Below are 20,872 nucleotides of genomic sequence, written 5' to 3' on the forward strand. Positions count from 1 at the left end.
AGGCCCTCCTCCTAGGGGACACAGCTGGGAACCCTTGTTCTGCCCTCCTCCCAGGGCTGCTCTCTCTAGGGTTGTCCCTTCTGTGAGCCTAGGCCCCCATCCCTTTGGAACCCCAGAGAGACCTGGAGAGAGCTCACCGGGCATGTCAGGGCTGACGATGTTCAGGCGCATAGAGACAGTCCTGTGGACAGCCTGTGGAAGAAAGAGAGCGACTCTGTAGCACAGCCTCTGACAGGAACCTTTTGGGTTCACTCCCTGGCTCTGGCCCCAGTCAAAGCCTACCCCAGGGCCTTGGCTTTGCATCCCTCCCACCACTTCCTAGCTGGGAGTCCTTGAGCAAGTCCTGAGACATCTGGACTATGGAAGGGTGTTGGGGGGACAATCCTTGGCTGCTACTGGGATGTTTCCTGTGAGTTCCTGGAGGCCCCCGACTCCCATGGGGACTGCAGGAGCACTCGCACTGCATCCGTGACACTTGTGAGTGAGTGGAAAGATTAGCCAGCTTGGCCCAGAGGCTCAGGCTCACTGTGGCTACAGGGAGACCCCCCCCCCAGGAGTGACCCCAGAGGCTTCTCTAGGTTCATACAACCAGAGAGATCCTTCTGTGTGCAAGGGGCTGGAGATGACTGTGTGTCCAGGGCTGAGTGCCTGAGATAGAGACCCACTGGATAGTGAAGCACTGTGACGAGTAAGTGCAGAAAACCAGAAAGCTGTCTCCTCTGTCTGAACCCCTTTCTCTGAGGTCTCCTGTTCACTGAGATTACACTGTTGATCAGACCTCATGGGTGGGGGGGTGGATGACTGGGATGGTGGAAGGGCTATGGATGAATGACTGGGTGGGATGGTGGATGGATGGACGGACAGATGGATGGTTGCAGCTACATATCCTACCAATGTCCAAGACACAGCAAAGTCATCAGAGGCTGCAGGGTGGCAGAAGAGTACCTCTGGTAGCCAGAAGCCATGCACCTGACTGGCTCTGCCCCTCCCCAGCTGGTCTCCCATCCTCCAGGGCTGTCGTGTCCCTTCCTGAAACCCCCACACCTGAACGCCACCCTTGACACGGCCTGGCGCAGGCTCCACTCACCAGGGCTGAGGTCTCGAGGCGCAGGGCTACAGTGCAGCTAAGGGTGCCAGTCTTGGGTGTGGGCACCATGTAGCCACGGAGGAGGAAACTAAAGCGCATATCACCATGAGGGCTCGGGGACAGCAGGCTCACACAGCTGCCCTTGGCTGCCTGGCTCTGGATGAGTTCCACGACGTCTCCCTCGGGCCTCAAATCCAGGTGGCAGCTGTCGAGTCTGAGAATGAACTCACGTATCACTGGGGACATGCTCACCTGCACAGGTAGTCAAGGGGAACAAGGCATGAGCAGTTACTCTCAACCCTTCAACCTGCCTGCTCTCGTGAAATAAGCTAGATTTATCCTAGAGTTCCTGCCCTTGAGCCCCGAGGGTGGGACAGTCATGGGCTTGCCTGGAGGAGGAGGTGGCATTCTGATCAGAGTCTCTGAGCTCTGCCTTTTCTCTTTCTCCTCTACATCATGCACCGTGCTGGCTACCTCCTTCCTCTGGAAAGTTAAATTCTCATCTTCTCTGTACTAATGGTGGGAAGGAGGGTTCTGAGGAACCCCAGGAGTTGGCAGTCCTGGGAGGTCAAGTCCGATACCTGCACAAAGCCCTGCTGCCCCAGCTCAATGGCATTGGTGGCCTGGAGGAACTGCGGGGTGAGGTAGAGGCCCAGCTGGAAGGAGAGGCTCTTCATGTCGATGCACTGCACCTTTTTCTGCGGGAGGCAGGGAGATTGATCAGTCTGGGGGGCACCTGGCCAGGAAGGGGAGCGGTGGGGATGGGAGCAGGGGTCATGGTCCCGAGGAGCTGCCTGACACTCATCCTCATCTTTAAAAACAAACCCCACCAAACTAATAGTTATCAAAAACTCACTAATATTTATCAAGAATCTGGTCCTGGCTGGTGTGGCTCAGTGGATGGAGCGTCAGCTGCATACCGAAGGGTTGTGGGGTCAATTCTCCGCCAAGGGCACGTACCCGGGTTGCAGATCTGATCCCTGGGCCCGGTCAGGGCAGTTGTGGGAGGCAACTGATCAGTGTGTCTCTCTGGCATCTATGCTTCTCTCTCTCTCCTCGACCCCCTTCCACTCTCGAAGAATCAATGGGAAAAATATCCTCTAGCGAGAATTAAAAAAACAAAACATAACCTCGCTCTGCACCAGGCCTGTGTGAAGTGCTTTCTCTGTGTCATCTGACTGCTCATAAGGATCCCACGGGGGATCCCTTCTTATGCCACTGCTCACAGACATGACCTTGGGGCCCAGAAAGCTAAGTGTTTTGCCCAAGGCCACACAACCAATGTATGCTAGAAACAGCTGACTTCAGAGGCTGAGAACATAACCCTCAACAGTCCTGCTCCCACTGTACAGAAGGGGAGGCTGAGCCACTCTGAAAACACGGGACATGCCAGGATCAGGGCCTGCTCCCTCCCAGGCCTGGAAGGAACCCCAGAACCCCGGACCAAGTGTGTTAGCACGATGACCACACATCTCACCCGCTGCGGTGAAGAGCTTGACATGAAGTTGACGACCACCTGCAGGAACAGAGCCAAGGAGCTAGTCAGAACCAGAAATGACCCCAGATGATATCCCACCCAATATACCCTTTTTATAGACGGGGAGACGGAGCCAACCATGGCTACCCTACTGAGCCCCACACCCCACTCTCCCCAAAGCCTCTCAGCCTGGAAGATCAAGGAGGCACCTGAGGGGGGCACCAACTAGGCTGTTTCCTTTCCTGCCCCAGCTCTTACCTCATTATTGACCACATTTTCTGTCACTTTCATGCCACAGTTGGAGTAGGTGCTGTGTAAGACAAACTGGTCGCCTCTGTCCTCAGCCTGGCAGCTGGGGTCCAAGAAGGTCAGGCTCTTGATGGTGCACTTCAAAGACTAGACCAGGGTTAGGGACACCGTCAGGAGGCGCCAGGCTCCCTGGGGTCCGTCCATCACCACCCAGCACCAAGGACTGATCATAACCAGGGGTCACAGCCATCCTTCTGCTCTCCTCTCCATTTCTGTTAGATTTTATCATCTTACACCATTTAAGACAATACTTTTCCTGAACTTGAGTTGCTTTCATACTTGACCTTGTCTTAAGCAATAAAATGTGTGACATCATAAGTTTGATTTACTACTTATTGTTTTTCTTCTAATAGATATTAAAATAACTGCAGAACTATTAAAAATGGAAAGTTCATTTTGAGTTCCACATACAATCATCACTCACAGCCCCAGGGGCATGCAGACCCCACCAGCAGAATCCAATCTTGGAACCATGGGCTCCTGGGCCTGTGGTTAGCAAGCTGCCTTTAAGGGCCAGATAGTAAATGCTGTGTTAGGCTTCGCAGACCGTGCGGTCTCTGTTGTAATTACCCACCTTTGCCTTCATAGCCAAAGCAGCCATAGACCATATGCACATGCGGGTGTGGCTGTGTGCCAAGAAAACCTTAGTTACAGAAACAGGCAGTGGGCCCTAGTTTGCCATCCTCTGCTTTAGAAAAATCAAATCTTAGAATTTCTGTCCCACTCTTAGGATCAAAGGATCTCAGAGTCTTAGCTGAGAGTGGGCTGTTGGAGGTCCCACTTGAGTTCAGCTAACTCACATCCACTCCCAGAATGCTGTCCCTGACTGCTGCTGTCCCCAGCTGCCCAGGGCCACCAAATAAAAAGGGCTCTACACTGGGTGAAGCCCCAGTGACGGCGGGCCTGGAATTTAAAATCCGCATGCACGCTGACTGCTTTCCATTAAGCAATGAGAGGCTGCATGCCCTGTGCTTGGGGGTGAATCTGTGCAGACCCTTTTCTTCGTGTTTTCTTCTATACAGACATATGTACTCAGAGGAAATGTGTGGATTTTTATTTTTATTTTTGTATTTTTAACAAATGGTACTGTACTGTCCATGCTGTAGCTAAGTTTTCTTACTGAACAATAAATCATATACATCTTTCCGTGTGTACATTCTAGCACATTCTTTTAGTGCAGTATAATGCTCCCAATATGGATGGATGGGTGACAATGTACTGATCCAGGCCCCTTGGGGCTGGGTAACAGTAATGCTAACTGTTGATGGTCAACCCCCCACCCCTCCACCTCCCAGACCTCTGCTGGACCAGGAGCAGGCAGGGGAGGAGGGGGAGATGGGCAGATGGAGTCTCATATAGGCCCCTATACCCCACCCCCAAAACACTCCCACGTGGACTTAAGCACAGACTAAATGTCCTAAAAATCCCTGAGGGCGTGGGTGGCTTGCCAAGGCTCTAGCACCAAGGTTTCTTGCCTCAGAAAGGCCAGAAGACATCACAAAGGGGAAGATGGGCAGCTAGAATGGCCCAATGTTTTCAAATATCCAAAAGTTACAAAGCACTGTAGCAAAAACCTAAAGAACTATAACAAACTGGAAGAAATTATTTAGATAAGAATGAAGGACAGCCCACCCAGGCGTGGCTCAGCGGTTGAGCATCGACCCAGGATCCAGGAGATCGGGGTTCGATTCCCGGTCAGGCCACATGCCCGGGTTGCGGCCTCGATCCCCAACAGGGGGTGTGCAGGAGGCAGCTGATCAATGCCTCTCTCATCATTGACGTTTCTGTCTCTCCCTCTCCCTCACCTTTCCTCTCTCTGAAATCAATAAAGATATGTTTTTTTTAAAAAAGAATGAAGGACAAAGAGCCCCAATTTTTTTCTTTACGTAAAAAGCTTATAAAATCATCAAGAAAAAAACAAAACACAGTGTTAAAGAGCCAGGCCCACACTCACTAGTAAGCAAAGAAGTACAAGTTAAAACAAGAATGGAAAGTCACATTACACCTCCCACATTGGCAAAGGTGGGTTTGTTTTTTTTAACAAAAATAATAGTGGAGAGAGAGTCACAGTGCTCTCATAAATCAGTGGTAAAAATTGGAATCATCTTTTGGAAACTGGGTTGTCAACATGTATCAAAACTTCCAGAAAGTTCACTCATTTTGACCCAGCGATCTCACAAACGTGGAAATCTATCCTAAGAAAATAATCCCATATTTTAAAAAGTTTAATACACAGTGACATCTTCTGCATTTTTATAATATTACAGAATTGGAAACAAGCTAAATGTCTAACAAGGGAGGAGGGTTAATCATGGCCTGTCAATAAGACAGAATAATATGTGCTCATTAAACATGACATTAAATACATGTGTCAACATTCTAAAAATACATTACGTGAATATAGCTAGAGACAAATTAGTGCATCCAATATGATTCCACCATATAAGAAATACACAGAGAATACATTCTAGAAAGAAACAAACCAAAAGGTTGGTAGCCATTGTCTTTGCGGGGAGAGATTGAGATTTTCTTTTCTAATTTTTCCACATTTTAAAAAAGCCTGTGCTATTTTTATAATAAATACCCTTGTTCTCCAATCAGTCAGAGATCGTGTCATGGAGGAAGCCTAAGTGAGCACGCAGCTCAGCCCACATTTAGGATTGATATGGAAAACTACCTAGTAGCTATTTGAGCACGGACTGAGCACCACATTTGGCTCGGCGTGCCAGGCCTCATTTCATTCTCACCACATGGTAGTACCATTTGCAACCCCATTTTACAAGTGGGAAAACCGAAGCTCATAGAGGGATGTGATTTGTTCTCCTGCCAGGGTTAGGGCCCCAGGCGGGAGGAGCAGGGATTCCCTTACCGAGATGAGATCTTTCTTGAGTTCCAGGGTCATGGTGTCATCGGAGCAGTTCTGCTGGAACAGGGTCATGAGAAGCATCTCACCGCACATCTCCTTGGGAGGGGTGGTCTGGACAGGTGTGGGTGAGGTCTGCAGCCCACCTTCTGCGGGGTGGCAGAGGCAAGCCAGATGGACAGTCACAGGGCTTGCTGTGCACTCAGCATGGCTATAGCTAGCCACTCTCACTGTCCCCATGTTGCACAGGAGGAAAGAGGAGCTCTCACAGGCTGATGCAACCTGCCAAACCCACACAGCTGTGCAGTGGTGTACACCAAACCGCGGCAACTCATCCAAGGAGAGGGCGAAGGAAGGCAGGAGGGCAAGGGAAGGGAGCAGGGTGCTCACCACAGCTGCTGGCCTGAAGAGAGATGACATTGGCCAGAGGGAGCTCCACAAAGGACGCCACCACACTGGCGTTGAGCCTCCGAGCCCATCCCAGCAGGCCTTCGGGTGTATCCGGGAGCACGACACCATCCACAAAGTTCATTGCAAAGATCTTGAAGGTGTATTTACCAGTGGCCTAATGGCAGGGAAAGAGGCAGAGCAGGGAGCCACAGTCAGCGCAGGGGCACAGCCTGGCCGGTGTGCCGAGTTCAGCCCAGCCAGGGTTCTGCTAGGCCTCAGTGCTGCTCTCTCCTTTGCGCCTGCTGTTTCCTCTGCCTGGGCCACCTCCCTTCATCTACTGGCTCCTGTGTGCCCTTCAATTCAGCATGGGGTTCGCTTCTCTAGGAACGTTCCATGACCCTGTGGGTTGGGTTAAGGGCCTCCCAAAGGGATGATGGAAAGCTTCCTGGAGGAGGTGGCATTTAGGTCTGAAGGAAGAATAGGTAGTGAACAGAGGAACAGGGTGGGGCCAGAAGTATCATTATCCAGTGTGAAGGCTCAGGGCTGGGGTGCTGGTGCAGGGCATCTGGGTTCTCTCTTCCAGGCGCCTTGGGGAGGCCTGCGTGGGGCTGTCTGGGTCGCAGAGCAAGACTCACCGAGACCTGCATGGTGTGGTTGGTATCGATGACCCAGGACACGTAGGGTGGACCCTGCAGGATGAGCACGGCGTTGGGATCCCTCGACCTGCAGCTCAGATTCACCTTCACAGTCACTGTCCTGGATCTGCGGGGAGACACCACGGGGTCAGCGCCAGGCGGGAAGGCGGGGTTGGGTGGGTCCTGACCCAGACTGGCTAGGCCCGAGCAAGGCCTGAAGTCCTGAAGTCGGAGAGCAGCCGGCGCTTTTACCTGGAGGCCAGTGGGTGTGCAGAATATGTGGAAATGGGCGAGGCTTGGGCTCATTGGGGAGGGGCTTAATAGGGGTGCCCAAGGGGCAGGGCCTGGGATGTGGGCGGGCACCCTTACCTGGCCTCAGAGCCTGGCAGGACCCTCAGGATGTGAGCCTCCTTGTGACCAGTCACACCTTCCAAGTGGCAGCCGGAGACTGAGTTCTCCATGTGCGGCCACCATTCGAGTGTTTGGCCCATGTCCATATGGGGTTCAGGATTGCAGGAGGATGGTGACCCCAGGGCTGTGGAGATAAGTGCATCTCAGTCCCTTCCCTGAGCAGCCTAGCATCTAACACAGAGGCCCGCCCTTATCCACTGTAAAGTTGGGGCAGGCAGGATGGAACAGCCAAGAAGTAGGGGGCATGGGAGGACCTGGGTTCAAATCTTCCCTCCACCACTTACTGCTCAGTGACTCATGGCAAGTCCCCTGCCTGTTTCCTTATGGTCAGCACAGGGCTCATATAAGGTCTGAACCATAACACATGCTAGGGATGAAGCCCTGCAACCACCAGCACCTCACCCTGTTTGTATTTCTTATAGCATTTACCGGGGCCTGAATTATGTCATATATTTATCTGTGTACCTGTTTATTGTCATTTCCCCACCACAGTGTCAGCTCCAGGAGAGCAGGGTCTGGGTCTGTTCCCACAGAGTCCTCAAATGCCTAACACAGGGCTTGGCACATAGTAGGTGCACAATAAATAATATGAACATGCTGTTTTTCTGGGTCGAAAAACTGACAAGTAACAATTTCACATGGTTCAAACGAATATTTGGTGAAGAGGTAATTACTGTCCTAATAAAGCACTGACTTGCTATTTGTCACCTGGGGCAAATCATGTCCCTTCTGGGAGGCTTAGTGTCCACATTGGCCAGAGGAATTCATATTCCTCCAGTCTTGAGCCCAGAGTGGCTGCTGGAGAAGCTGACCTTGGTCCAGACGAAGGAGAATGTGCTGGGGGTCATTCAGCTCAGCGACGGAGGCGATGGCACCCTTTTTATCTGCCCAGTTGAGGAGCTGGCTCTTGGTGAAGGCTGACAGATCTATGGTGTCGACTCCTTGGGGCTTTTGGGCGACATAGTTGGGGTTCTGGGGAGACACACGGAGGCTCAGGGTGCTGTTCCTGGGCCTGAGCCAAGGCAGCCAGGGCTGAGAATGTTGAGGCTGGTGGATCTGAAGTCAGTCCAGAGCCCCCTAACTACCCCCCGCCCCAAGCCAGCTCTGCCCTATCTTCCTTCCACACCTGGGAGGCTGGATGGATACACATCCATGTTCATTCACCTGTCCAAAATCACCCCCACCCCTCTATAATTGTACTCATGCAACCCACACTTACGGCATCAGGTGGCTACTCTCTGTTTCCCCCACACTCTAAGGGTCTGTGAGGGACAATGTCTGCCTTGCCCATCCCCTCATGGTGCTCAACACATGGTAGGCACTGAGGAATATTTGTGTGACTTTGCACCGCTCCTAGGCCCAGCACTCAGGACCGGGGCATGTCAGCTCCACCCTAATGCCTGGCACATGGGAAGGGAGGAAGGGAGGAAGGAATAAACGGATGAAGAAATGAATGAATGACAGAGAGATGGCCCCTCCCCTGGGGAGTCTTACCATTCAGAAACTAGCCATGTTTCAAGTCATTTGAAATAACAGAAGACAGAAGATATTATTTAATAATAATAATAATAATAAAAGGAGCAAGCAGGATAGGTCCTCTGGATGGACAGGGATGGGAATTTGAGTGGCTCCAGCACCTCACTGCCCCCCACTGCCCATGCCTCAGGAGAGACCCTAGTGGGCTGAGGGGAAGGGAACAGGGAAGGCTTCCTGGTGGAGGCGCTCTATTGAAGCCAGAAGATTTAGAAGAAGCTATCGGAGCCTTGGACTCAGTTCCATTGCATTCCATCCCCAAAGCCAGGAACATGGTGCTGAAGAACCATAAATGTTAGATACTAAGGGGGACCGCCTGACAGTGGAAGTAGGCAGGACGCCACAGAATGGTCCACTCGAATGGAACAGGACTTTAACAAGGGGGCAAAGTGCAGAGCCCCTGGGCGAGAAAGCACCCCCATGATGGAAGGGCTGGGGCAGTGGTTTAGAGCTGGAGGAGGTAGGTCAGACTTTACCCAGTTTGACCCTCTGAGTCATGGGTTGTAATATGGGGATGTAACAGGGATTAAAAGTCAAGGTATTTGCCACTTGCTTGGCACTGGGTCTGGCCCAGGCCCGACGCCCCAGCTGGGCTGTGGCCCCTCCAGTGGCATCCAGGAAGCTGCAGGCCCAGGCTGAGAGAGGCTCTGGTGGTACCCCCCCCCCCCCCGACCTGGGCATTCCTGGTCCCAGGAGGAAGGCAGGAGACGGCATGGCCAAGGCCATAGCCTTTTGCTGCTGTGATGTTCGGACCTTCCTACCAGAGGGCGTGTTTTGTGTTCCCTGGGACACCTAGGGTTCCTGCTGGGCTCAAACCCCGGAGAGCCTGGGGTGGGAAAGGAGGAGGGGCGGTGGCAAGGCCTGGCCTTCCCTGGGGCCTCGACTTCCCCCACTGGGAGCAGAAGGATATACTAAATGGGGTTGGTCCAGCTCCACCCTCCTGGTTGGCTACCGGTGCTCCTGCCCTCCTGGGTGTTTCATGCTGGCCATCTCTGTCTGTCTCTGTGGTGTCCCTGCTGCCAGTCTGGATTCTTCACTCCCAGCCCCCCAACTTCCCTCTGTTTCTGGGCCTGTCTCCCAGTCAGCCTGGATCCAGTTCTGTGTTTGGGCCTCCAGCTCTCCGCCCCCAACTCTGCCTCTGGTCTCTCAGTGTCTGCCTGTCCCTCCCACACAGGCCCTCCTTTCTCCATTTCCATTTTTCTTTCTGTGTCTTTTTCCCCTTTGTTATCTTTGCTGTTCTCCATCCCTCCACCCCCACCCTGCTTTCTCTGGCCATAAACAACAGCTGCTCACAGCTGGGTCACCTTCTAGAGCCTCCCATGTGGAGGAGGCACCCTGAGCCCCCTCGCTGTGAGTCCCCACCAGTTACTTCCTCTCTTTAAAACGAGTTTTTCTCCACATTGGCCAGGTTAATTAGAGCAAGTCTTTCAAATTCAATGGAGTGCAAAAAACAAAGTAAATGTCTCTCCTAATCCCACTTTCCAGCCATAACTACTGTTAATACCTCGTTCGGTTTCCTCCTGATCCTTTTTTTCTGTACTTAAGTTTTTTCAAATACGTGTCTTGGAATTTTTTCAAAGATAGTCACAAGATTATTTTATGGGATGTCATTGAGTCCAATTCTCCCACGTAAGAGGTGGGAAAACTGAGGCTATGTGAGATGAGATGATGGAGCTGGCCAGGGTTGTCCATCCACCTGAATCCCGTCTCCGGGTTTGAATTCTTTGCCCCAGACCCTGCTGCCTTTTGGGTTCTCTCTGTCAGGCCCCCACAGGATTCACCAGGCATGGCCCTCCCATGGGGTTGCCTCAGCTTGGGGTTGGGGGTAACTCACGTAGGCCAGCTGGAGTGGGACTCCTGGGGCCTGCAGTTGCAGGTGGACTATCTTGTCTAGGCCGAGGACCAGGAGCACCTGTCGAGGCCTGGTGTCATTTTGCTTGGACATCTGGACAGTCAGCTCCAGCTGGGACACATCCTGGAGTGGGGTGGGAGTGAAGAGACAAGAGAAAGACACACACACAGACCAATCAGGCTTGCATACATAGACTGTGTCACCCAGACCAGTAGTGATGACCCATGTCCTATAGGCTTTCACTCTGCTCTCCCTGCCTCCCAGAGCCCAGCAGAGTGCCTGGCCCTCAGGAGGTGCTCAGAAAAGATTTGCTGCGTGAATGAAGGAGATTAGTCTCAGCAAATCCAAAGACATAAAGAAAAAAATCTGACGAGCCTGAACTTTATCCAACGGCTGATCAAGGTTTGTTATTTCTATTGAGCGCCTGTGGTGGACCAGGCCTGCAAGTGTGTGCGTGACTCAGAGGGCACGCTGGGCCTTTCCTCTGTCCCTGTGCAGCAGTATCGAGATCCCAACTCCTCCCCAGCTTGCAGTGCTCCTGTAGGCCTTACTATTTTAAAGTACCCAGATGCCCATATTTTTATCAATATACTACAATTATTTCCATATTTTATAAGAATGTGAAGCTGAGTCCGGCCGGGCGTGGCTCAGCAGTTGAGCATTGACCTAGGATCCAGGCGATCGGGGTTCGATTCCTGGTCAGGGCACATGCCCGGTTGCACTCAATCCCCATTCAGGGACGTGCAGGAGGCGGCTGATCAATGACTCATCATTGATGTTTCTTTCTCTCTCCCTCTCCTTTCCTCTCTCTGAAATCAATAAAGATATATATTAAAAAAAAAAAAAAAAAAGAATGTGAAGCTGAGATCATTTATATCTTGAGATACCTACTGCATTAAAATTTTTAATTGATCACGGTGTACGTATTTAGAATGCTTCTAGAACAAGTAATAATAATAATAATGCCTAACACTTATATAGTGCTTGCTATGTGCCAGGATTGTTCTACGTGCTTGATCTACTGACTCATTTAATCCTCACAACAACCCTAAGGGTAGGTATGTACCATTATTATTCTCACTTACAGATGAGGAAACAAGGCACAGAGAGGTGAAATCATTTGCCCATGAACACACAGCGAGTAAGTGTGGAGCTTAGGATGTGGCCTGGGCAGGCCTCTCCTCTCAGCCCGCCGCTGCCCAGCCTCCTTTTTCTCCGCCGCCTTATTCCCAAGAAGAGACAAGGGCACAGCTACCCACAAAGGCGAAGCTTCTAATGAAAGAATATCTGCGCCGCTCGAAGACTCTCTGACCCAGGCAAAATGAGAGTGTTTACCAAACACTAACTCCAGCTGCTCTAGAAAGCTGACGGTCCCCACAAAGAGACACAACCTGGCTCCACACATCTTCTCAAACTTACCAAAGACAAGAGAGAGATTTCAAGATGAAGAGAACAGTGGAAAGTTTTTGCTTTAACTTCTAATTATCTCCTGGCCATTTCCCCAGCTGATGTCACAGAGCCAGACAGTGTTTCAGCTGCTGGAAAAATCTGCCCAGAAATATTTCCATTACTCAGTAATAAGACCATAATCACTCTTTGTAAGTTTGCTCTTTAAAACAAAAGAGCAAATAATATTCCATTTTCAATGTTTCATAAATAATTGTTTTTTATTTTAGTGAGCTATTTAGCTAGATTATTCTTGAAGAATTATTTTGATGCTAATTTATAGTAGAATAAGTATTTGAAGTTTATGTTTGTATAAGTTCACATTTTTGTTAATTAATGTTGTCTGATGGGTTCATAACTTTTGGTTTTTGAAATCTCTTGTTTCATCCATTTTTTAAAATATTATGCATTCTAAACACTTTGAAAATGAAATACTGGATTTAATATCACATTTTGGTAAAATATGAAATACAAGTCTAAATATTAGAAGTGACATTTTGTTCCAGGATTATGATCACTACTAGAAATGAACAGAAGTGAAGGGAAACCCACCTTGGTCATTTTGTGAAAGGCCGGGGCACAGCCGACCTGCCAGAACCTTTGACAATGGCCGCGCCCCAGCTTCCTTACCTTGACTACGTATGTACTGTTAGCTCGAACGATCAAGTATACCGCACAACTCTGTATATTTATTAAAAACCACTTAACTATACATTTTAAATGGGCAAATTTTATCCCAATACAGCTGCTGAATACGCAACAACAGCAGTAATTGCACATGGTTTAACCTAGCCCGTGTCTGGCCCTGTGCTGAGCAGTTGCACGTGCTCCCACCGAAGCAGGGTCAGGTATTCATTCATTTTACAGACGCAGCAACTGAGGCTCAGAGAACTGCCGGTGAGTGGCAAAGTCAGGCACCCAGTACAAGTCAGCCTGGTGCCAGAGTGGCACCCACAACCCTGAGACCTCTGGGCAGCTCGCCTAGTGTCCTCTCTCTCAAATCTGCCCCATCTGTGTGCCTTTGCCCAGAGGAGTGAACATTGAGACCCCGCTTGGCAAACAGATGGGCCCTGTGGTTTGTGGTTTGGAGACCCATCCCTTGCCCCTAGGTGGACACCCACAGGCCGAGAGCGCAGCAGGTGACAGAGAGAGCAGCTGGGAGCGCAGCCCCTGAGTTGGGAGGAAAAAACCTCGTGAACACCCATTTTTGCTGCTGTTCTGCAAATGTCCCTGTTCCTCTGTGCCTCAGTCTCCCCATCTGTGAAAGAGGGGTAGGGCAGGGTTAGGAACCAATACCAGGTGGGGCTCTGGATAAAGGAAGTCAAAAAAGAGAAGTGGAGGTCAGGGTCGAGTCATGCTGAGCATGAGGGGACCAGGAGAGTGGAACCTTTGTCATCACACTCAGCTCCTCTCCCTGAGCTCACATACCAAACCCTCCACTCAGTTGTCACCAAGGTCCTCCCTGTAGATTTGGGGGCTAGGGGTGTGTGGACACTCAGGGAGTCCGGAAAGTGGGACTCTCTGGGGTCTCTGAGCTCCTGGGCCTAGCTGAATCCTGTTGGTTACGAGAAAAACCCAGCCCCGGTTTCCAGAGCAAACATTTCCAGCCCGTGGCCCTGACTCATTGCCATGGTCACTCACACGCACACTGACTTCCCTCTTCCCTCCCATCCTGAAGCCCAAAGGCAAAGAAAGGGGCCTGCCTTGCCCTCCACCCCCAATCTCCAGTCTTCCTAAGGCATCCTGGGAATTCTGAGAGTCTGCCCGAGGCAGGCAGGCCAGCCACCCTTGCCCCCGCAACCTGGGCTAGCCTGGTCTGCCCCAGCCTCCTCCCTGAATGGGTGGGCGGGAGACCGTGTTTCTATTTTTGTGCCAGTGTCCCACAGATGCCATTGTTGGCCCAGCGGTCCATGGCGGGAAGGGGGGATTTTGGTGAGGAGGCCCTGAGTACTAGTAGCCACTTATAGAAAGTTGTTTCCAGCAATTCTTCTAGGAGTGGAGCCTCAGGGCTGCCTGCAGCTCCCACCCTCCTAGGGCCAGACTGGAGCCGGCCAGATTGGAGCCAGACGTCACTCTGTCCACCCCAGCAGACTCAGATGGTACATACAGGCAGGGTGGCAGGAGAAGGGGTCAAAGCCAGGCTGACCTGAATTCAAATGTGGCCTTAGTCATTAGCCTGTGACCCTGGGCAGTCATGTATCTCTGAGCCTCAGGTTCCTGATCTGGAAAATGGGCTGAACAATATGCCCATTTCATAGGTTTTCTGAGGATTCAGTGAGATTCTGCCTGCAAAAGGGGCTGTCCAGTGCCCAGCTAAATACTGAGTAGTAGACAGCTTTCACCAGCTCCGATTCCCTCCTTGCCCACTCATCCAGAGATGCCATGGTTTGCCACCTGCGGAGGTCAGTGTTAGAGGTGGGCAGCAGGTAACTGGAACTGGGACATGGCTGTCACACCTCACTCTGGCATCCCCTCTCTGAGCCACAGTCTCCCCATCTGTGAAGGGAGGAGTTGGGATCAGTGTAGTGTAGCCCCTGGATTCCGTCCTGCCTCCTGAGGTTCCAGTGTTTGACATCTGGGAGTTGTGATTGCCAGCCAAGTGGCCAAAAGAGTGGGCTTCCAGGACCCCCGGGTTCTGCTACTTCCCACAGCTAAGGGACCCTGGCCAGCCCATGCCCCCCCATCCCTCCACTTCATTTGCCTCCAAGGGGCCACAACTGGGCCCTGCTAAGGCTTCTGTGCTCTCAAAGGGGAGCAGAAAAAGGCACAACTCTGTCCTTCAAGACCTTGGCAGAGAACAAGACTAACACCCCCAAACAACTAATAATGACAATGAGTGACACCACTAACCTCTTGGGAATGGCTAACCAGCAAACGTTTCTATATATGTATATTTCTCCTTCCTTCCTTCCTTCCTTCCTTCCTTCCTTCCTTCCTTCCTTCCTTCCTTCCTTCCTTCCTTCCTTCCTTCCTTCCACGCATCCATCCACCCACCCACCCATCCATCCAATATTTATTCCCAGACTGACCCTGAGCTAGACACTGGGGATACAGCAGTGAGCGCAGATGCAATTCCTGCCTAGCCTGTCTGACCCCCAAACCATGTCCTTCCACCAAGTCCTGGATATCTGCAAGGCCTGGGATAAGAGTAGAAATGGCAGTCTGTGGCCCCCAGGCCACCTCCTCCTCTTCACACATATGCATGTGGACAACCCAGCTCGGATGCCCTAGCTCTGCCATCCCCACTTCCTGTAAATAGTCACCTTGACACCCTTCAGGTTGAGGGGAGCTTACACTAGCCCTGCAGTGTCCCCTCTAGAGGCTGGGACAAGAAAGAGCCCCAAGTCACTTTGGGAATAGGCTCAGTGCATTTGAGCAGGGATCTCTGGAGTCTTGGGTACCCACAGCTGGCAGAGGGCCACTAATTGTGGGACCAGGGCAGATCCCCCTTTGCCCAGGTCTGAAGGCACCACTGCCTTCCACAGCCCTACACAGCTTCCCAGGACATTCTGGGGGAATCCAGGGCCCCTCCTGCTCTCCCCATGTCTGAGCAGCCTTGCCTGCCCCTCTGGCAGGAGTAGGTCACACAAGAGCCCAGCAGGTTTCATGGGCTTGTGGGGGGTGTGGTCTGCTCCCCGAGTTTGCCCAGAAGTGGGGTGAATCAGTGGCTGTCCCAGCTCTGGTCTGGCTGCCTGGGGTTTGTTAGGAGGACAGCAGATCAGTACAGTCAGCCTGACGGGAATCGCTGAGACACGAAGCTGGTTTCCTGTCTCCGCGGGTCAGGATGTGACCCTGGGCCCCCTCCCGGAATCCAGGCTCCGGCCTGCCCTTCGGGGACCCAGTGAGATAGATCCCCAGCCCAGTGGCCCCCTTGTCTGTCTGTAAACCTCCCCAATACACACACACACACACACACACATACACACACCCCCCAACGGCTCTTCCCTGAGGCTCTTGGCTGCCACAGTGCATCTGCCGCCCACGCACAGGAAATCTGAGGATTCAGAGCCACGCAGGGATGGACGGGAAAGCGTGTCTCTGTGCCAAGGTTTGAAGAACAAGACGTAGGTCTGGAGGGACTGGACTGGCTGCTGAGATGGCCGCCACCCACAGTACAGTGGCCAGTTCGTGTTTCTTGCCTTTAGGTCTTTGCTCACTGGGCGCCCTCTGCCTGGAATGCCCTTGACTTTCCTCTCTGCCTGGCTAGACACTGAGAACTGTTTCCTTAAAGCCCCCTGCCCGCCACACTCAGTGCTTGTCCTCCCGGGGTCCACAGCCTCCTCCACCCTCGGACCCCATCGCCAGTTCCATCGCTCGGTGCCGGGGCTGCTGCCGCCCACCTCGGCTTCCCCTGGCCTGGGAGTGGTCCAAGGGCAGGGGCTGGGTCTGCCTTCTCTCGGCAACATCAGTGCCCAATTCAGGCTGGGCACAGAGCAGGCACCTGGCCAGGACTGGCTCCAGGGGGACCGTGGAGCCACGGACGCCTTTCTTGGGTGCTGTCTGGGGAGGAAGGTGCTGCCCGGGGAAACCACAGGTCCTGCCATGTCACAGCAGTGGGATCTGGTGAAATCATGGGCTTGACCTTCGGGACAGGCAGGCCAGGAGCACCAGGGGGTCGGAGGGGGCTCCATCAGGCTGGACCTCAGTTGCTCCCTCTGAAAATGGATTCACAACCCCAGCCTCAACTACCTGATAGCAATAACCTTTGGAGATCAAATTAATTCACTGATGTGAAGATATTTTGTAAACTGTAGCGTGCCCGGCAAAATGAAGGTGAGACATGGAGCCCAAAGGAGCCGTTATAGTAACAACAAGCATGGCTACTGGATGTGGAGTAGTGGCTCTGGGCAGACCTGAACGCAGTATTTTGCCGGCACTGACCCATTGGATTCTCACAGCCCCCTGGGGGGGGGACTATCATCTCCAGATTTCCTGTGGGAAAACCAAGGCTTGGAGAGGCTGCCCAAGGTCGTGCTGCTGTGAGTGGGGAGTCAAAGTTCAATTCTAAGGCTATCTGGCTCCAGAGCCCATGTTCTTAACCCCTGTATTAAGGTCACATAGCAGCGCACTTATTCCTTCATTCCTTCAAGCATTCATTCCTTCAAGCATTCATTCATTCACTCAGACATTCAACAGTTATTCGGCACATGCCCGGCCCCGCCCTAGATTCTGATAGCCCGTAATTCTTTGATGAGTCCCCGAGCACAAGAAATGTGTGTTTGTTGGAGAGCAGGGAGAAGGAGCCCTCAACATGCCAGGTGCTGTATGAGGTACTGGCCAGGGTCAGATCCAAGACTGGAGCCCCGGTCTCTCGAATCCCAGCTCTCTCCTCCACCCCCTCAAACCAACGTGCCTGGCAGTGCTGGAGCTGCAGCCTGGCTTCTTGAATCAAAAGCGAGATGCTCCACAGATGGAGTTCTCTGGAAGAGGCAAGAGTGACAGGGATATTCTGCTGTTGTGAGCGCTAGGGTGACCTGAGTTACAGTGGTGCCCTGCTATTTCCCTGAAAACCCTCCAAAGACTGTCACTGCCCACAGAACAAAGTCTTAACTCCTTAATATGACAACAGGCCCTTTCCCATCTCCCCAGCCCTGCCCCAGGTGAGCTATAAGCTTCTGCCTCAGACAGCCAAGGCCCCTCCCTCCTGTGCATTCACTGTGTCCTCTGCTCTTGCCCTCCAACGTCTTCACTCAGTGAGCTCCTGGCCATGTTACTGTTGTTGCTTCCTCCAGGAAGCCCTGCCTAATCCCACGGCAGCCAGGGTACCCCTGCCCTGCGCTGACCAAGGAGGCATCAATCACCTGGACCCTGGCTGTCTATCCATACATCTGCTTCCCATAGACCTGGGTGCTTGGCAGGGGGCCTTTCTCTGACACTGGCTCACTGTGGAGTGATTAGGGTGGGAGGATCCCAGTCACCCAGTAGAGGCACAGAGACCTGAACATCAGAACTAACAAAACGAACTTGCAGGGGGCAATCTCACTTTCCACATCATCACCAAACTTGAAAAAAACTACAATGGCTATGAAAACCACATAACGTGTGTCTGGCACTATCTGCAGTTTGGGGATTATCGAGGCCCACAGTCCTCACGGCAGGCAGGGCGGTGGGGGGCAGGCCCCCCGATATTGGTGGTCTGGGCACTGTCTTATCGCCGCACAAACGCAGGGCAACTTAACAGTTTTGGGGGCAAGTTGGCCACAAGTTTACCCTGAGTTGACACCATTAAATTGCTATCAGGACCTAAGGCCACACTGGCCAGGTGTGGCCACCGGCCCAGGCAGGTCAGACGATGCCTGAACACTGAGACCCTCTGGGGAGCCAGGTGACAGCCTGTCTTGGTGTCCCTGGGGATCTAGTGTGAACTCTGGCCTTGGACATGTTGTTTCACTCGAGGCCTGCCTCAGTTTCCTCTGAAAAGTGGGGTTAATAACAGACCCTGCCAGATGGGCTCTTGGGAGGCCTAATATATGTTAAGATTTTGTTGTTGTTAACCCTCACCTGAGGATATTTTTTCCATGATTTTTAGAGAGAGTGGAAGAGAGGGAGGGAGGGAGAGAGAGAGAAACATCGATGTGAGAGAGACATATGGATCGGTTGCCTCCCACACGCGCCCCTCCTGGGGGATTGAACCTGCAACCCAGGCACGTGCCCTTGGCCGGGAATCTAACCCATGACTCTTTGGTCTGCGTGCTGACGCTCTAACCACTGAGCAAACCTGCCAGGGCTATGTTAAGATTTTTAACTCACTTCCTGTACATAGTAGGCCTAGCACAGCACCTAACTCATAGTAAACACTTAGTACATGTGTTATTAAGAGGGACTTAGAAAAACCAAGTGGTGGACCTCATGAGGGTTCTCGGGTTGGGGTGGGGGATAGTCTCTGACACCGGCATTGCTGGCTTTTGATCTCCAGGTGGCTGCTTGCCAGGTCACAGATATTCAGTGAAGGACATTCCAGGGAGGAAGACTTGGGCTTCACTGAGGGAAGCACTTTCTCAAGGTCGAAGCTGCCTAGAATGGGGCTGTGTCTGCTGAGAGTCTCCCTAGCATTGGAGATACACAAACAACAGCTCACTTGGTCCACTCCACATCCCACCTGGCTCTTCTCCACTTGGTTGCCAGCCAAACCCAGCCCTTCCTACCTGAGTCAGGTGGTGACATCCAGAGGATTGCCCCAATGCTGGCCCCAGAAATGCCATCCTCTATAGGCCCCGTGAGATGCTCCTGGCAGGGTCTCTGATAAGGTCTCCACCCACTGCTCCAGGGACAGCCACAGGGAGACTCCCGTCATCCCACCGGCCCCGGGCCTACCTCTAAGTCCCGGCCTGAGCCTGCCATCGGCACTCACCCTTGGGAACTCCATGAAGAGGATGTGAACTTCGGTGGTAGCGCTGGGGACCTGAGCCACGCAGCCCTTAGAAACCTGGCTTGTGCTGTATGTCACCTTGATGTCCACAGGCTGTAGCTTACAATGGGCTGTTTCAGCAGGACCTGTTAGGGAAGCACAGCCAGAGAGAGGGCCAGGTAAGAATGAGGTGTGACCATTACTCCCACTTTCTGAATGCCTGCTGGGTGCTTGGCGCTGGCTAAGGCTTTATTGCATCTTTGCAGCTACCCTACAAGGTGGATATCTTTTCTTTTTTTTTTTTTAATCCTCACCAGAGGATATTTTCTCCATTGCTTTTTTTTTTCTAGAGAGAGAATAGAAGGCAAGGATGGAGGGGAAAGGAGAGAGAGAGAGAGAGAAACATCGATGTGAGAGAGACATATCGATTGGTTGCCTCCCGAACGTGCCTCGACCAGGACCAGGGATCAAACCTGCAACCAAGGTACGTGCCCTTGACCGGGAATCAGACCCGGGACCCTTTGATGCAAGGGCCGACACTAACCACTGAACCACACCAGCCAGGGCAAGGTGGATATCTTTATATCCATTCTACAGATGAAGAAACTGAGACTCAGAAAGGAAAAGTCTCTTGCCCAAAGTCACAGCGCTACTAAGTATAAGGTTGATAGATAAAATGCAGCACATTCAGTTAAATTTGAATAAGTAAAAAAATGAATCATTTTAAAAGTATAAATATATCCCGAATATTGCATGAGACATACTTATCCTAATTTTTTTTCATTGTTTACCTGAAATTCAAATTTAACTGGGTCTCGTGTATTTTACTTGCTATGACTGGCGCCCCTGATTGTGTGGCAGGGCCTACAGGGTCCCGCACCCGAGCCTTCAGGTTGGGTCCCTCCAGAGGAGGGCGAGGGCTGAGATCAGAAGGCAAAACTTCCCCTCTGGCTCCTCAGGGAGCCCCAGGGGAATGGGTCCAGGAGAGCCGAGACTCTCCTGGTCCCAAGGGACCGGGTGAGCCAAGAGGGTGCCCCGGGCCGGAGGCGGCTGGGACCGTGGGCCGCGTGCATTGGAGCCGCAGAGCCTGCCCCGGCTGCCCGGAAACGCGGGTCCTCAGGGACGGGAATGGAATTTCACCCGGACCCGGCGCAGGAGGAAGAGGAAATGAGGCCCCTGCACCTCGTCCTGAGGAATGTGGGGGGGACTCTGGAGGAGGGAAGAAGACAGAGGAGGGGAGGCTGTTTGGAAGTTTATGTCTCCATCTTGTCGCGCTCGCTTCCTGTTTTCTTGGAGATCAAAGCTGGCGAGGAGGGACTGGTCACACGTCCAGCCGACGCCAGCTCAGAGCAGAGGGGAGGGAGGGGGTCCTCCCGAACCCCGCTACCGGGCAGGCTCTGGCTCACCCGGCCTTCTCCCCACCTCTCCGCCGCCTTGTGGGGCTCGGGACCACCAGAGGTCAGAGAAGGACGGCCCATGGCCACCCGGGACGCATGACAACATCTACCAGCAACATCTTGG

General features: G+C 52.4%; 1 protein-coding gene across 1 annotated transcript in view; it reads right to left on the reverse strand.

Moving 5' to 3' along the window:
• ENG (endoglin) overlaps positions 1–20,872 on the reverse strand; it is a 30,049-nt gene that overhangs the window by 1,679 nt on the left and 7,498 nt on the right. The window contains exons 2-13 of the mRNA XM_016211011.2: positions 19,355–19,497; positions 10,540–10,680; positions 7,985–8,144; positions 7,131–7,296; positions 6,762–6,888; positions 6,127–6,301; positions 5,743–5,885; positions 2,823–2,960; positions 2,565–2,603; positions 1,669–1,785; positions 1,088–1,339; positions 138–192 (exon numbers count right to left, since the gene is read on the reverse strand). Of these exons, the coding sequence (XP_016066497.2) occupies positions 138–192; positions 1,088–1,339; positions 1,669–1,785; positions 2,565–2,603; positions 2,823–2,960; positions 5,743–5,885; positions 6,127–6,301; positions 6,762–6,888; positions 7,131–7,296; positions 7,985–8,144; positions 10,540–10,680; positions 19,355–19,497 (1,656 nt within the window). The remainder of the gene's footprint in view (positions 1–137; positions 193–1,087; positions 1,340–1,668; positions 1,786–2,564; positions 2,604–2,822; positions 2,961–5,742; positions 5,886–6,126; positions 6,302–6,761; positions 6,889–7,130; positions 7,297–7,984; positions 8,145–10,539; positions 10,681–19,354; positions 19,498–20,872) is intronic.

The sequence above is a fragment of the Miniopterus natalensis genome, chromosome 12 (genome assembly GCF_054644295.1).
Source record: "Miniopterus natalensis isolate mMinNat1 chromosome 12, mMinNat1.hap1, whole genome shotgun sequence".
NCBI lineage: Eukaryota > Metazoa > Chordata > Mammalia > Chiroptera > Miniopteridae > Miniopterus > Miniopterus natalensis.